At 39.0% G+C, this 17,913-nt stretch overlaps 1 protein-coding gene across 1 annotated transcript in view; it reads left to right on the top strand.

The window, feature by feature from the left end:
• Positions 1–4,292: 4,292 nt before the first annotated feature.
• Positions 4,293–17,913, top strand: part of LOC117962817 (uncharacterized) — a 14,088-nt gene continuing 467 nt past the window's right edge. Inside the window, exons 1-11 of the mRNA XM_059009359.1 lie at positions 4,293–4,465; positions 9,683–9,888; positions 11,853–12,176; positions 12,906–13,184; positions 13,739–13,774; positions 13,928–13,963; positions 14,258–14,302; positions 14,708–14,743; positions 14,892–15,005; positions 15,654–15,682; positions 16,343–17,913. The exon at positions 16,343–17,913 is cut by the window's right edge and continues 467 nt beyond it. Of these exons, the coding sequence (XP_058865342.1) occupies positions 9,843–9,888; positions 11,853–12,176; positions 12,906–13,184; positions 13,739–13,774; positions 13,928–13,963; positions 14,258–14,302; positions 14,708–14,743; positions 14,892–15,005; positions 15,654–15,682; positions 16,343–16,468 (1,071 nt within the window). The 5' untranslated portion in view covers positions 4,293–4,465; positions 9,683–9,842 and the 3' untranslated portion in view covers positions 16,469–17,913. The remainder of the gene's footprint in view (positions 4,466–9,682; positions 9,889–11,852; positions 12,177–12,905; positions 13,185–13,738; positions 13,775–13,927; positions 13,964–14,257; positions 14,303–14,707; positions 14,744–14,891; positions 15,006–15,653; positions 15,683–16,342) is intronic.

The following is a 17,913-nucleotide window of genomic DNA, read 5'->3' as shown; positions in this document are numbered from 1 at the left end:
GCCGATAGTTAAACAGCGTTTCGGGGGTGGAATGCCCCGAGTCAGTTCTGAAATGTCCCTGGATTCAGATCTGAGTCTGAAATTGACACTTGGTGTTTTTCACAACCAACACCTCCGGTGTATTGAACTGCCCTAGCTCTGTGTCCCATCCCACTCTTAAAAAAAGATGCCCGTGCATTTACAGTAAACGCTCACAGCAAAACAATTACGCATTGTTACAATGTTAGTGTGCATCGTTACAATGGACTTGCTGTGGAAATCCTTTTGCATGATAAATGTAAGGACACAATTGTATCAGAAAGGGGTTGGGGTTAGAGTTCTAGAGTGTAAAATCATCATCACATGAAGTACATTGTAACTCTATAATAACATATACTTACATATATATTTACTAAGTACTGTGTAAATACACAGTAATTAGAGACACTTAAAGTAAAGTGTTAACTATATCTATCTATCTATCTATCTATCTATCTATCTATCTATCTATCTATCTATCTATCTATATATAGATATATAATATATAGATAGATAGAGATAGATAGATAGATAGATAGATAGATAGATATTGATATAAATATATACCGAGCATCAAAAGTAAGTTATCACTATTATAACACATTTATTTTCGAAAAAAAAAATTAGGTATATAAATGAAGGACATTGACGAAATGTTTTTGGTTTCTTTTTTATCCCTCGATCATTCATCCTTGACCATGACACGCCTGAGTGACTGTGACTGAAGCAGATGCACTTAATCACCTAATTAGTGAGACAGTTGATAGGACGCTGGATATGGAGTGATTTCAGCTGTTGAATTGCAAGCTTGAATAAAAGCAATAAAGAAAATCACAGAAAATAAAGCTACACATCTGTCAAGAGAGCAGCACCTTCTTGCGATCGGGATATTGGAGGCTGGACGAGGGCAGCGTGCTGTGGCTCGCCGTCTGGGTGCTCACAGCCATCGATTTCAAACCTGGCGATTTCCTAACCAGACACACTCTGTCAATGACAGAGTCACGAACTGGGAGACCAAGAGTCACAACACCTGCCCGAGATCGACAGATCATTTTGCAGGAAAATGCGTTTGTCATTTTTCGATTACATCTGGTGTAATTTTATCCAAATATAAGTGATACGTTTCTTTTGATGCTCAGTGCATTATATATATATATATATATATATATATATATATATATATATATATATATATATATATATATATATATATATATATATATATATAAACAAAACCAAACGTTAAAGTGATAATCAAGGTGAACAAGCACAACATGAACAGAGAATATTTGGGACGTTTCGGACATGAGAGTCCTTCATTAGCTAAGATGCCGACTTGGCACAGGTGCAAAATCTAAGCCAATCTGCCTTCACTTTGAGTTTCAGATTGTTAAAATGTACCATCCAGACATCCGCCACCTGTTATCTCATCTAGCTATCTTATCTGAGATGAGATCTCAGTGCTGAACGGTTTTTTTGCTTGTTTTTATTTTGCATGTCCCTCTTGCCCCAGTGCTATGAGAATGTTTTTTCACACCTCTGCAGAAACAGGCTAGTGTGGTTTCCCTCTTTTAATCGTTTCTGCTAAACGCGCAGGGGTTGTGGGTAGGTTTGCAGAAATAAGAGCTGTTTTCAAAGACAAGGTGTGCTGTTCGGTTTGGCGATGACTAAACCGAGCGTGCGATTACGCCCACCACACGCACTGAACCCTGGGTAGTGGGTGCTTGGTGCCCTCACCCCCTTACTACCCCACCACCTTCGTCTCCCCCTCACTCCTTCTCTCTCTATCTCTCTATAACTGACTTTATATTTACATCATAGTTACTGAGTAAATGCATGCATTCTGCACAGCATTACACCGGTTACAGTGGACTTCATGTGGAATAGTTTTTGCACAGTTGTATCAGAAAAGGGTTAGGGTTATATCGTGCAAAAATATTTACACATCAAGTGCATTGTAACTTTGCACAAAGGAACACTGAATGAATCCACGCGAAGAGGGGGGCTGTATTCGAAATGAATGGCTTCAGAGCAGAAGATATTCGCGTGCGATTCCTGTGGTGATTTGAAGGTGTTGCCGTGTCGTCTCTTCTATGATGGTGACCTTTGTCCTCCTGCTGTTTGACAGCACAGTATTGACCACACCCTGCAACAGCGACCGCACTGTCATTTTACAAAGTGCTGTCTTTGTACGAAAGCCGGTCTTAAAACTCTACGAGGCAGGTTGAAAGGTTGGATTCTTTCAAGTCTAAACTGAAAACACGCTTTTAAAAAAAACAAACAAACGTGCTTTTAGATAATCGTTTGTAACTTGAGTGCATTGCATATTTGAGTTATTTTTAACTTTGGGCTGCCATGGGGTGTAGGGAGGGCGCTATATAAAAATTCATTTGTTTTGCACTGTACTGTTTTTGGTAAAATTGCATTAATATGATAGAGAGCTGATCCTTCTGCAAGGAGATATGATAGACTGCTTATAGGCTGACCCTGATCAGCAGTCTAAAAAAAGTATAATGATAAAATATGTTTTAGTTTTTCATGTTTCTGTGCTTTTACCAGAGGGGATAGCAAAGCAGTACATTTTGAGAAGGGGGCTGGTTCATTATCTTCTTTTTTTTTTTAGGAAGGTGAGATATGAAATTAACAACTTCTCTTAGGACTGTGAGCGAGGGGGAGGGGTGGGGGGGGGGGGGGGGGAGTGTGAAACTAACAGGTGCAGAACAAGACGTGTGCAAAACGATGCCATCGCCTCACCACAAAAATAGCGTGATCTTGATAATATGGTTAAGCTTTTTAATAACGACAGCAAGTTGAACTCGGATTGATTTGGCCGATTCCTTCTGAGCAGAAACAACCACCACAACACATTGAGACTTATAGAGCACCTTGAGTAAAATCTCTCTCTCTCTCTCTCTCTCTCTATATATATATATATATATATATATACACACACACACACACACACTAGTTTGTAAATGTATTAGAGCACCTCAAGATTTGTCATTGATCTCCTTTCTATACCCGCCTGCATGAAAACCTCTGGGTGTGAGAATATCAATTTCCGCTCAGTAATCAGTGAAAGAGAAACAATAGACACTCGTGATGAGTGAAAATGTTTGACCGTTTTGTGCTTTTAATTAATTAGGCATCTTAAATAACTGAAAATTCTCCTGCGCTTTATATTATGTGGGGCTCCGTGTTCCTTTTCTCTTGCTGTTTTTAAAAGACTTGCATGCGTGTACCCTTGAGCAAGGTACTTTACCTAGATTGCTCCAGTAAAAACCCAACTGTATAAATGGGTAATTGTATGTAAAAATAATGTGATATCTGTATAATGTGAAATAATGTATAATGTGATATATTGTAACAATTGTAAGTCGCCCTGGATAAGGGCGTCTGCTAAGAAATAAATAATAATAATAATAATAATAATAATAATAATAATAATAATAATAATAATAATAATAATAATATTTCTTAGCAGACGCCCTTATCCAGGGCGACTTACAATTGGTAATCATATTCAAATATCATATTCAAATATCATTAAATATGCCTATCTGGACAATTCTCCCCAGATTTTCAGTTCCAGTGGTTTGATTTCACACGCACAGTAAATCAAAACTACAGAAGCAATGGGGTGCTCTAATACATGTGCACACTGCTGTATAAATACCTCATCAGGTAACGCACAGTTGTTTAGAGTATTTTACAGCACTGCAGAATCACTCTGAATCGAATCAACCCCTATCCCTGTACTATTTTTTTTTTCTTATAGTAATACAGTTAAATAATAATAATTAAACAGCAATCTTAACGTGAAGTCATCATCTTCCAACACGATCAAAAGCATACGGCTAAGTCAACTCTAGAATTCTGGGTGTGGGGGAACAAGATCAAAGTTCCGGAATGGCCTTCGCAATCCAATAGAAATGCTTTGGACTGACCTGATAAAAAAAAAATCTGCATACAAGCATTGAGTAGCCACATCTGTCTGAGCTGAAGGAAATATGCAAGACATAGCAGTTTGAATTATGCTATAATAAGTGTAGGGTGCAAATACTTTTTTTATCTGCGACCGTATATGTTTATATAGACCAAAGGTGAAAGCAGAAGCGAATTCGCAGTTTCCTCTTTGGGTTCCTATCTCTTACTGGTATCAGAGTGTCTTCAACCCAACTTCTCGTTTCCTCTTTCATTTCCCTAGAAACTTCTCCTGCTTGCCCCCCGAAGTCTTTTTAAAACAAGACGTCTGGGCCGAACTACCTGCATGCGTTGGACTCATGAGGGGTGCTCCCCACCGCATCGCCCGTGCGGAGCAGATCACGCTGCATCTGCTGCCTCAGCTACCAGACTAACACAGCAGAGACTGGCAATCTTCCAACCGGATCCGAAAACACGCGGGCCAGAAAGTTAACTGTCGTTGATTGGGCATTCGGTTGTAAAGGTGAGGGGAGGATGGCTTTTCATACCATCTAGGGAGATGCTTTTTATAATACCAAGGCAGACGGTTCTCCTTAAAGAGTCAGTAGCAGGGCTCTGCAAAATTATATATATAGCTTTAAATGACCTATCTGTCCTTTTTCTTTTCGTCGTTGACATCCTGACAACTTTTTACGGTTCGCAGCTTTAAAAAAAAAAGTCTGTTTCAAAGCTCTTTTCACAATGTCTGCTCTAGTGCACGGGGGGTTAAACAGTTGTAACATAACTCTCTGTTTTTCACCTGCTCTAATTATATGCGATTTTTGATATTTCCTTTTGAAAAGAGCCTAGATTTTTGAAAACAAAAATCCGCTTTGGGAGTCTGGCTTCTGGCGAACAGGTCATTCTGCTGTCGCTGTGCTGTCAAGGGGAGCCTTTGTGACGTGTGCGTACCCACGCGCCGCCGTTTTGTGTTCAGCGAGATTGGGGATCTCAATGTCGGTGAGCAGCAGACAGGCTCACCCTGGTCCCGTAGCCTGTGCTGAGAGCTGCTGTTTACCTGCCCTCTCGTCTGCTTCTCAAAGCCTCTGTGATTTCCTATAAGTGGTGTTTGCACTTTTGCGGTTTTAATGGGGCTAAGGTGATACAATGCTGGGTAGCAGGGCTGCAAAAATCAAGATCGGGGAGCAGGGGTGGGGGGGGGAGAGACGCTACCAAATTTAGAGATGAGAGACGAGACAGAACAACAGCACATTATAGAGACCAGCATTACACTGGCTGGTGACTTTGAGCAGCACGCAGACTCACTGGCCTGGTAGCCTGTGCTGCGTGCTGCCGTTAGCCAGGATGGGATAACAGATGAGAGACGAAGGACAAACCAGGCGCACAGCTGGGTTGTGTAATATACAGACTGGAAGCAGTTTCCATGAAGTGTCTCTAGTGACTGCGTGTTTAAACAGGAGTTAATCAGTAAATACAAGTGTGGTGACACTTCATTACAATGTTATTATGCATAAAGATTTACACACTAAGTGCATTGTAGCTATGCATAATAACATTGTGTGTAAGTAAATACACAGTAATTACACCCAGTGTATGTGACCTACAGTACATCCCAATTTGATGGCATTTACGTTTTGAACAGACATGGCAAGATGATCTACAAATAAATTAAAATAAATAAATAAATAAATGAATGAAACTCCCGCACCTCTAAAAGGGTCTTTAAAATAGAATGCAATATGTATAATATTCTATACTCTTTATTTAATAGTATACAGATTGTCTGTGTTTTTAAAATGTATTTTAGTTTTTCTCATAATAGTCAATAAGACAGGAAATCTCTGTTTTTTAATGTTACTGGAATCATTTTTTTATTCTGGTTCAACTTCCCCATTAGAATTAACAGCTGTATTTTATATATATATATATATATATATATATATATATATATATATATATATATATATATATATATATATATATATATATAATGTCTATTTCAACAGTAAGATGCTACCAGGAAAGAGGGGAGTTATATTTGTTTTCAGTTAGTTTGTAACTGTGAAAAATAGCAACACTTTACATTGTGTCTCTAATTCCTGTGTATTTACATGGTAGTTACTTAGTAAATACATGAGTTCTTACACAGCATTACAATGTTATTATGCATAGTTACAATGTACTTAATGTAACAATATATGTAAGTACACAATTGTATCAGAAAAGAGTCAGGGTTAGGATTAGGTTCTATCATGCAAAGATATCTGACACACTGAGAGAGATACTGAATCTGCAGTAAGATCTGACACACTGAGAGAGATACTGAATATTCAATGAGATGTAACACACTGACACACATACAAATACTGAATCTGCAGTAAGATCTGACACACTGACACACTGAGAGAGATACTGATCTGTAATGAGATCTAACACACTGACACACATACAGATACTGAATCTGCAGTAAGATCTGACACACTGAGAGAGATACTGAATATTCATTAAGATGTAACACACTGACACACATACAAATACTGATCTGTAATGAGATCTAACACACTGACACACAGAGATACATTGCTTTGTTATAAGATTTATCACACTGACACACACAGGGGTTCATGAAGCCAGTTGCTAACAGTTTATGAACTAGAAGCATGCCCATTAAAATAAAGCATGACCGAAACATCACTGGCAGTGGACTATAATAAACACAGTGTATATTGTACTGGGAGTTTAGAAGAACATCCTCATTTCTTAGAATGTGTGTGTGTGTGTGCGTGTGTGTGTGTGTGTGTGTGTGTCTGTGTGTGTGTGGGTGTGTTTGTGTGTGTGTGTGTGTGTGTGTGTGTGTGTGTGTGTGTGTGTGTGGGTGGGTGTGTGTGATATTAAAAGGAAGCCTAGGTAAGGTGTGGTGCACAACACATCAATTTCGTTAGATATTTTTCTATCTTATCGACCCCTAAGGTTTTAGTCGTTGCCCTACAGTTGTGTAGTTTGGTGTCCATGACACTTATCTCTAGACTGTTTAAGAAACTCTCTGCTCTAGTACCAGCATTCAGGAAATGAAGGGCTGAATATTATCAATAGTCCCAAGGCTTTCAAACCCATTCTTTCACCTCTTATTAGCTTTATTAACATGATCACTGGCCCCTCCCTTTAAAGGAGCGCTGACCATCTTTAAAACCCATTCTCTCACCTCTTATTAGCTTTATTAACATGATCACTGGACCTCCCTTTAAAGGAGCGCTGACCATCTTTAAAACCCATTCTCTCACCTCTTATTAGCTTTATTAACATGATCACTTGCCCCTCCCTTTAAAGGAGCGCTGACCATCTTTAAACCCCATTCTCTCACCTCTTACTAGCTCTATTAACATGATCATTGTGGTTGTGTCAGGATGTGGGTCCTAATACCTGCCGCACAGGGAGAGTGAATCTACAGTGTTTATGTAACAAGTGTACTGTATGGAAGAGTTTAAACTCGATATCTGACAGCTGCATTACTTTCGAAGCTCTGCTTTGCAAAGCAGCCTAATTTGGAACAGTGTGTTTTGCCCAGGCATTGTATTTGAATGAATGCAAGATTTCAAAACGAGATCTAATGAAATATTCCCTCAGCTCCTTGAATATGAAAATGTGTCTTCAATGCTAAATCTCTCGATGTATGAATCAAATAGCAGTTTGGCAGTCTTTTTCAGGGCTTCGATCACAGCGATTTAGATAAACAGAAAAAGCATGCATTTTGAAAGTTGACTCTTTTTAATGAAAGTTAATTAGCGGGTGTGAGTTATTGCACAATGCTCAAGCAATGTCAATCCTGTAAGAGAGATCCCTTTATTTCTAAAAACAAAACTAGAATTGTTCGGTACATTTCTAAGTGGAGCAGTCCACTGCTGAGGATCAGAGGCTGGAATAAAACCGAAAGTAGTGCTTATGGTAAAAAAAAATATTATTGCACAACACTGGCGGTCACTTCTTAAAAAAAAAAAAAAAATCACCTTTGAAAAAATAACATGCTTTGCTAACCCTGGTAAATAAAGATCGAAACAGAAACTACAGCAGAGATGGAGAACGCATTTCAGTTCATAGATACGTGTAACACAGGCTAGATCACCCACTGTGTCATTATAGAAGCAAAAGCCAGCAGCTCCATCCAGTGGTTCAAGTTTTGTTTTGCTGGCAATACCCTAGCTGTGCCCTAGATGGCGCTCCTGATCACTAATATAAAGACTGACTGATCCAGCCTGCATTTCATTAGTCTATGTCCGATAACTAGAACTGAAGAGCAGCTCATGAACTCCCAGTCAAAGCACCTTAACACTGGATTTAAAACAAAACTACATTTTAAAGTAGCAGGGTGGAGTAGTGGTTAGGGCTCTGGACTTTTGACCGGAGGGTCGTGGGTTCAATCCCTGGTCGGGGACACTGCTGCTGTACCCTTGAGCAAGGTACTTTACCTAGATTGCTCCAGTAAAAACCCAACTGTATAAATGGGTAATTGTATGTGAAAATAATGTGATATCTTGTAACAATTGTAAGTCGCCCCGGATAAGGGCGTCTGCTAAGAAATAAATAATTATAATAAAGTACTTGCAATTATATTGCATCTTTTCTGCATTGCATGCAATTGGATCCTATTGGGGAAATTGCAGCGGGTCAATTTTTGGGATACACTGACACCTTGTGGTGTAACGATGGAACTGCAGTATTAATGACAGAAAGGGTTACAGTGATAGATTGTGTATTATATTTTTTTTGTATTTATCGTTATGGGGTTGGACGTTAGTATGGGAAGCTCTTGTCTCTGGGTAGTTTTTTGTAGATATTTTTCTTGCTTTTATTTTATATATAATAAAAATAAATTATATATATATATATACACACTGTTTTTGTATACTTTGAGGGATTTTCAAGTAAAAAAATATAATCTATGATTATATTTAAAATATATTTCCATTTTTTAATAGTAATGCAAATTAAATAGTGCGTCTTATTAACAAAAAATGAAGATATTTCAATAGTTATCATAAACTGTAGCAAATACCTTCCCATGGTCATACTTTAAGTTTTTTTGCGGAGTGTAAAACATGTGACATTGGCATTGACATCATCAGAACATTGGCAATGACATCATCAAAGAAAACGACGTACATTTAGCTTAACACCAGCACCATCTAGTGGCAGAACACCAAAAGTGCATCAAATATTCAAGGCATCGTAATTACATTGCAACTGTTCAAGCACAGTGCAAATACACTGCAATTACATAAGACTCTGGGAAAGGCAATCAGTTTGAAATGTTGTTGCGTTGCAGCTACACAACAACGTGTGTAATTATAGTTTAAGCTTTCTACGGCTGTATAATAATAACAATCATGAATCATAATAATAAACTGTTTGAATAGATTTACCCCAACTAACTAGACACACAAGATACTGTGATATGCTCAGCAGTCTCTTGCAGTGGCTGTTTACAAATCTTTGCTTTATTTTTCAATATATTATTATTATTTGTTTCTTAGCAGACGTCCTTATCCAGGGCGACTTACAATTGTTACAAGATATCACATTACGCTTACATACAATTACCTGTTCATACCGTTGGGTTTTTACTGGAGCAATCTAGGTAAAGTACCTGGGATTGAACCCACGACCCTCCAGTCAAGAGTCCAGAGCCCTAACCACTACTCCATAATATATCTCAAGGGTGTGTTTTTTTTTCTCACTTTTATAGAAATGCAGAAGCCAACGAATGCAGATTCGGAGCAGCTGCTGGATTGGTCAGTCGTGGTATCGGATGGGGAAGTGACAGACTCAGATGAGGTGCCCTTGATATTCAGTAGAAGAGAGGGCCTCTCTGAAACAGTCCTGCATGCCGATCTGAGAGGAGAGAGATGGGTTCGTTCGCCTCTTTCTGGGTTGTTCTGCTGCTGGTTTCAGGTGAGGCACACAAGTTTGTTTTTATATGAAACAGGTTCCATTTAGAGAGTGATATATTAGTTAGATCTTCTGGACTTGTTAATTGAAATCAGAGAGACAAGGAGTCTTGTACAAAACTCTTGTGCAAATTTAAAGCAGTTCAAACACTTTGTGTGTGTGTGTGTGTGTGTGTGTGTGTGTGTGTGTGTACAGTATATATATATATATATAGCAGTGCACACATGTATTAGAACACTCCAAGATTTGTCTTTTATATCCTTTATATCCTGTCCTGCGCTGTCCAGTGCATACCAGCGAAACAAGAGGGATGTTGATCCACAGCAGCTGTCTCTTACTCCTTTTAAGACATTGTGGACGATCTAGCCTGTGTTACATGTCTCTATGATAACTAGATATGAAGAGCAGCTCCTGAACTCACAGTCAAAGCACCGTGGCACAGACTTATCAAAACATACAAAAGTGGAGAAATAACTAAAAAAATAAATAAATAAATGCCACTACTAATATTACTGCGAGGACATAGATTACTGAGCTCATGAGTCAGTGTCGACAAAACTAAGATGCTATAATAATAATAATAATAATAATAATAATAATAATAATAATAATAATAATAATAATAATAATACATCATCATCATCATCATCATCAAATTACAAAACTCTACCTTCTGCACTCTTGAGTGTTAAACGGTTATGGATGAGGACAAAACAAACAGGAAAGTTCACATTTAATTGTATAATTTTTTTTGGTTGATATTTTTTGGGGTTTCTATAGCAGCCAGTGCGATCTTTGTGTTTAGAGTAATGTGTTTTAATGTGTTTTCTCTCTATCAAAACTCTGTCCTCTCTAGTAATTCTCCTCTCAATTCATGAATTTCATTTGAAGTGAAAGGCACTCGGATTTTATTCTGTTTCTTCTTTTTCATTTTTGAACTTGTTTTTTTTATTTACTAAGAACCGCCCCCCCCCCTCACCCCCCGTGCAGTTTCCTGTGTGTGATGTGGAGGTGGGGTGGTGTGGTGCGGTCTGCCTTGCCTGTGGGCTGCAGTGTGTTCTTGAGAAGATTCACTTCGTTTTTATTGTTTATTTAAAATATCATAAACTTTCTTAGGATGAGGTTTCCCAGTAAACACAGTTAGTATTGTAAGGTTAAAGCTAGGTTTGGGGCAATGCGATAATGAACCACTTGTACTGGTGTGTTAACATCAGTGCTATAAATACAAGCAGGTCTGACACTGTGTACAGCGCTGGTAGTAGAAGCGATCACACAGTTACTGGTCTGTTAAACATGATTTCCCCAGGATGTGGTGACAGAGTGGTCAAGTGATAAGCAGAGAGAATCTAAAACAAGATGAATAGACAGCTCTTGTATTTCATCTGCACATCAAGCTGCTCTGTTAAAGGTATTGTTATTCAAGTAGGGACTGCTTTATAATCTCTGTTGTTTGGTGCAGGGACTGTTTTTCTTTTGATGGGTTTTGTGACGTAATGTTTAATAGAGCAGCTGAATGTGAAAGTGTTTCAGATCATCATAGCGAGCTTCGTGTATCTAATATCATATCTAACATTGCTAGGGCAGCAGTGTGGAGTAGTGGTTAGCACTCTGGACTCTTGACCGGAGGGTCGTGGGTTCAATCCCAGGTGGGGGACACTGCTGCTGTACCCTTGAGCAAGGTGCTTTACCTAGATTGCTCCAGTAAAAACCCAACTGTATAAATGGGGAATTGAATGTAAAATAATGTGATATCTGTATAATGTGAAATAATGTATAATGTGATATCTTGCAACAGTTGTAAGTTGCCCTGGATAAGGGCGTCTGCTAAGAATTAAATAATAATAATAATAATAATAATAATCGTGGGTCCCGTTCACAAGACTGTGAGATGGGATTGTCAGTGAAGTCTTACCGGTTTTAAATAAAGAATGAAATGAGATTTTTTTTTTAACTCTGTTTGTTTCCAGGTGAGTCTGTGAGCAGTGATGATGAAGAGAAGTTCACTGTAACAGACGGGACCATCAAACTGTGTCCCAATAAAGAAATCAGCAGCCTGTCCCACTGGCTGTCACAGAGGAGTGATGTCAGAGTGTCTCTGTGGCTGCTGAATTATACAGAGCTGGAGAGGAATGTCTGGTGTAAAGAGGATGATGATGCTGAGTGCAGAGGTGTGCCCCGCTCAATCACACTGGAAGGTGTTTCTACACCAAAGAAAGGAAAATACAAGTGTGTGGTGCGGAAGAACAAGAAAGAAAAAGACAAGCGAGGGTTCACTCTGATTGCTCTGAGAGGTACGGTACAGCGCTGATAAGGAACAGCTTACCCATCCATTCCAACACTGAGCCATTCATTCAGTGGTGCAGACTAGAAGAAACTGAGTTTATCTCTTATAAGACTGATGAAGGCCTTGGACAAACCACTGTCTGTGTGAATTGCATCAGCTCTATTGTCGCAGCTATTTTAAACAGGCTTCGTGTCGTACTTGAGAACATAAAAAAAAACACTTCTAGTTTCTTCTAGTCGTATCTGAGTATCTCTAATTGATTTCTAGTCTGGTTTGATCTGAGTTACCTCACATTATACAGTAAGAATTTCATGTCTGCCCTTGATAAGTGACCCAGGGCACCGTGTGAATAATCAATCTAAAAAGCAATGGGGATTCTAGTGGTGAATCTAAACACTGCCTGTTTAAATATTAAACTGTCCTTTTAAAAACAAAATTAAACTAAAAGAATTATGGTTTTCACAAAGTCTCTGTTATTTTAATGCTTTGAAGAATATTTGATGGATTAGCTGAATGAAGCTGTTTCCTTTGGGTCCAGGTTACCCTGCTGCATACAGCTTTTATTTTGTTCATAGTTAACAGAAACTCATTGCATTGTTGTTACCAATGTTGCCAGTAACAATTTGAAGTATGTTTTGGTTTCTATGATGAATTTTATGGATTGATTGATCTCTATGATTGCTGTATTGATGAGGTGCTAGCGGCTCCTGGTCTAACTCCTGTCTCTGCTCTGCAGGTGCAGCCTCTCACAGGAACCCCGCTCCTGAAGGCAGCCCCCTGAATCTCACCTGTGAGAGCTGGGGTCTCCCTGAGGTTCAGAAGTGGGAATGGACACGTAACAGTACAATCATATCAGGCACAAGTAAATACATGAACAACGCAAGCCTAAACACATTAACTATCAAAAGTCTGGAGAAGAGTGATGGAGGAACATACAGATGTAAACCAGTGTTTCAGCAGATTGAATTAAAGCACCCTGTATTTCTTAAACATGCCGTGACGATTTCAGGTTCAGGTATTACACTCCTTTCTCTGCACCTTGCTTTCTGTTTCCTTTGGGCTTTGACTAGCCAGCTATCTCTCTAATGATGTAATCACCCATAAACAACACCACAGCATCATCCAAGAACACTGTAGCGCATGATTCAATGACTGGTTAATTCACGGTAAGCTCATGTCAACAGTGGATTGCACTAGAAAGCAGTACGGTTTACTGTAGAAGGGCCTGTTATAAGATATAAGATATCTAGTATATTATAGGAAACTCTGGTGTTTCTTGTACAGTAATTGGTTTTATAGAAGCAGACCTCTATTCATGCACAGTGTGGATCTTTATAATTGTGACCCTGCTGGTGTGACACCATGTCCTGAACCACACTGGTATTGTAATGCAGTTTTTACTGAATCTCTGCTGCTTCACAGAGTCTGTCCGGCTTCTGTGGAGCTCCTTGCACCTTCATATCCAAACTCAGCCATGATGACAGACAGAGGGACATCTGTGTAGACAGGCAGGCTGACAGACACGTAGTCAAATATATTGTAAATCTGGTTCTTTGTTCCTGTCCCCAGCTTCCACCGGACCAACTGTGTCTACACCTACTGCAGGTGAGTTCAGTGGCTTCTCATGCTGACTCTGTGCAATTTATACATACGTACATACACACACACACGCACGCACGCACGCACGCACACATACATGCATTAATGATTCACATTTTCCATTGGAGCCTGGGGTTAATTATATCTGTTCTGTTTTAGGTTCATCCACCAGCATAACAAAGAATACAACAGCAGGTAATCCTCTCCCAGAAATGAAATATTGCTGATCACAGTCGCTGTTAAGCTACTGTTCAGCGGCTCTGCTCTGAATAACTTCCCCGCGCCGGCTGAGATAATCAAAAAAACTAAAACGAAACGTAAATATCAATTAGAAAGAAAGAATTAACATTTACAAATCGAAGATAACATCATCTGTAATTACATTACTGCATGGGCAACGCACGTTGAGATGGAAGCGTGTTTTCAAGATCTGTTTTAAATAAGAACTTTTATAACAATAACATTTGTTTGTATTACTTTATTTATAAGGAGGACGTAACAAAACAGAATCTTCTACAACGTGCTGTTATTCAGGTAAGCATTTGAATATTTAAGCACATTTCTTGTATAATTATTTTGAATGGGCAACACTATTTGGTCCTGCTTTAATAAACATTATGGCCAACAAACAGCCCTACTTATAAAACAAACACGAGTGTATTTCAGAAATACAAGCAATGGGTACAGAGGTGCAGCTGCCTCAAATAAAGTTCGTTTTTATGTTAACGATCTCTCTGCTGTGCTAAACCGCATTGAATCCGCTTACACAACAACGATGACGAATACAAATAAACGTGTGTGTGGGGCGGGGCCCAGAGGGATAATTCCTTAAAGCGACAGTAACCTAATGTACATACAAAACTTCGACGGCGGTGCGAGGCGAGCGAGCGTGCACACGTTTATTTGGTAAAAACTCTGGTTCTTTGCTCCTGCCCACAGATCCCAGCGGATCCCCTGTGCCTCCATCTACTCCAGGTGAGTTCAGTAGCTTCTCACACTGACTCCATGCATACAGAAGGGTGGAGGATGATATGACAATGCAGCAGCGTGCCGTGCAGTTTGTGTCTGTTTGATTCGGTCTCCTGTATAGTGTGCTTATCTCACTCTATGTCTTTGTTTCCAGATCCATATAGTGACGCCGTGGTCAAAATCGTGGTCCCTGTTGTTTTGATCATTCTAGTCCTGCTGGGGATTGGAGCTTTCTGTCTGATCAAGAGGAAACGAAGCCAGGCACAGGGTAAGACAGCCAACTACAGTTAATGCAATAATACTGCCTTACTGCTGCTACAATACTTCTAAGCTACTTACACAGTAAGTATATCAGTGCCTTCCACTGCCTCCTCAAGAACCACCTGCTTAGACTGCAACTAGTTGTCTGGTTCTTGGTTTGTAAAATTTAGCAGGAGTTTAAAAACTAGGAGTTAATGAAAGAGTAAACGCTGTGAAGATATGTTCCATTAAATCAACAGTTTTAGAGAGAGTTGGAAGTTACTTCACATTATCCTGTGATTGCAGCACGACACGGTACAGTTTTGATAAAGAAATGTCACAAAGGCTCCCATTGACAGCACAGCGACATCCAGGATGTGACTCATCATCTGTGGCTGTTTGTGGGCTCCTGCATTACTGGCATGTCTTTAAAAAAAAAAAAAAAAAAAATCTAAAACTATATGATGTTAACGTTACAAAATTACAAACTCCTTCAGAGAGCTGCTGACTAGAACTTTGATTATCTATCCTCGACGCGTGCTTCTAGTTTTGTAAAACTAACGGCCGTTTTTGTGTTTTTGGCCGTGCAGTGGGGTGTGCATGCTGGCAGTCACAGATGATTGTAATGACTGGCCTGGAGATTGCTTTTAATAATTCTTCTTGTCTTTACCCGCAGATGTGAACTCGATCATAGCAAATCCAATGGTAAGTCTTCTTAGACATGTTCACACACAGAGTCAGAGTAAAAAGTGAACGTGGTTCTTGACCTAGCTGCATGAAGTGCAATAGATTCAACTGTAAAGTAGCGTGAAATTCAGCTGGCTTTCAGTTGAGGAGCTGCTCTTCTGTTTTAACTAATGATTCATTTTTGGTTTCCTCTAAAACATCATGCAAGATTTTTTTAAATGATAATATTGATCATGATAAATATGCACAGCGAGTTGCTTTAGCTGCAGCTATGGTTACAAGTTTTGCATCACCTAGAATTTTAGGATTGAGACATCATTACAAAAAATGATATGAACATAATTTAGATATTTTATTTAACATCATGTGATCAAAGAAACTACAAAAAAAATGATATTGTAGATAAAGTCTACCGGAAGCCATGACAGCAGTACAATTGATCATGTTCGATTTCGAAATGTCACATTTTTTCAGTTTCTCTCGGTGTTTTGTTAAGTATATGGGAAAACTACAAAGCAAACACCATGCAGTTCAATGTGTTAATGTGTCATTATTCCAGCAGGTTTCATTTCACTTGATGGAGTAAAATGAGTTCATTCTATAGGGGGATGCTGCTAGTCTTCTGTCCAGGGTTTGTGCATCTGCTTTAATTCTTGTGACGTTGTTGTTTCTTGTCAGGATGGCGAAGGTGATGATCCAGAAGTCAACTACACCACAGTGAACCTCAACAAACTGCCTTCTTCAGACCGGCAGCCTGGCCCGGTCACAGAGCAGACTCTGTATTCTCAGGTCAAAGTCAACTAGCCCTCAGAGGCACAACAGACCTGTGCTTTATTACACTGTGCTGAGCTTTTGCTGTAGGAAACTTTTATAAGGGTCTATGCTTTACCAGACCTCTCTGTGCTTTACAATGCTTCCCTATGGTTTACCAGACCTCTCTGTGCTTTACAATGCTTCCCTATGGTTTACCAGACCTCTCTGTGCTTTACAATGCTTCCCTATGGTTTACCAGACCTCTCTGTGCTTTACAATGCTTCCCTATGCTTTACCAGACCTCTATGTGCTTTACAATGCTTCCCTATGCTTTACCAGACCTCTCTGTGCTTTACAATGCTTCCCTATGCTTTACCAGACCTCTCTGTGCTTTACAATGCTTCCCTATGCTTTACCAGACCTCTCTGTGCTTTACAATGCTTCCCTATGCTTTACCAGACCTCTCTGTGCTTTACAGTGCTTGCCTATGCTTTACCATGCTTTCACTGTGCTTTGTTACACTTTGCTATGTTTTAACTATGGGAAACTTTTTGATATTTAGAGTCATTTTGACACCAAGCTTGATATGTCTTCATCACTTTGCATCTAACTTCCTGTGGGGTAGACTAGACTTTACATCATACCACGGGAGATTGCAGCTTCCTCATTATTTTATCTCAGAAAAAACACCCTGTTGATATTTCACAGCACAAGATACCAATACTGCTGTGATGCCTTTAAAGAGCACAGTGTTTTTATATCTCCTTCAGTCACTGTGTGTTTAATTGTACAGTGTTAAGTTAATCTATGTGTCTATTTTATAATGCATGCATGTTTTGTTGTGTATTCAAAGTTTTGCAAAATTGTGACCGAAAGGTACATATATATGGGAGTTGCTGTGAATCAAGGGCAGTGCATTGGGTCTAGTAACAGAAATGCAGTCCCTCATCCTTAATGATAAGATCTGGTATATTTTTGCTTACAAATTAACGCCTGACCAGAGTAACTATAAAGAAATACAGCAGTAAGCAATGCATTCACTGAATCAATGTGGTGTTTCTTACAGACAGCTGTTTGAGAGCTCTATTGAGAACACAGCGGCTGTCTAAGACTCTTCAGATTGATCAGGGATATTGCACATATCCCATCACTAACAACAACAACAACAATAATAATAATAATAATAATAATAATAATAATAATAATAATAATAATAATAATAATAATAATAATAATAATAATAATAATAATAATAATACATTAAATATAGAAAAATGCCAGTGTCATGGTTCGCATATCCGGTTACATGAAGAAATTAATTTCTCAGAGAAAAGTGCTGTGTGTCGCAAGACTTCTCTGAGCCTGTGGCTCATCGCTGACACCACAGCGGGAAGACTTCCTGTCAATAACTGTCATCTTTTCTGGTTTGATTTTACTTGCCTGCAAAGGAGAAAAAAAAGCTTGTTCCCTTTATAAAAGCCAGCTGTAGTAAAAAC

Source organism: Acipenser ruthenus, chromosome 38 (genome assembly GCF_902713425.1).
Source record: "Acipenser ruthenus chromosome 38, fAciRut3.2 maternal haplotype, whole genome shotgun sequence".
Classification (NCBI taxonomy): domain Eukaryota; kingdom Metazoa; phylum Chordata; class Actinopteri; order Acipenseriformes; family Acipenseridae; genus Acipenser; species Acipenser ruthenus.
Note: the sequence above shows the minus strand (reverse complement) of the source record. Positions and strands in the feature narration are given on the sequence as shown.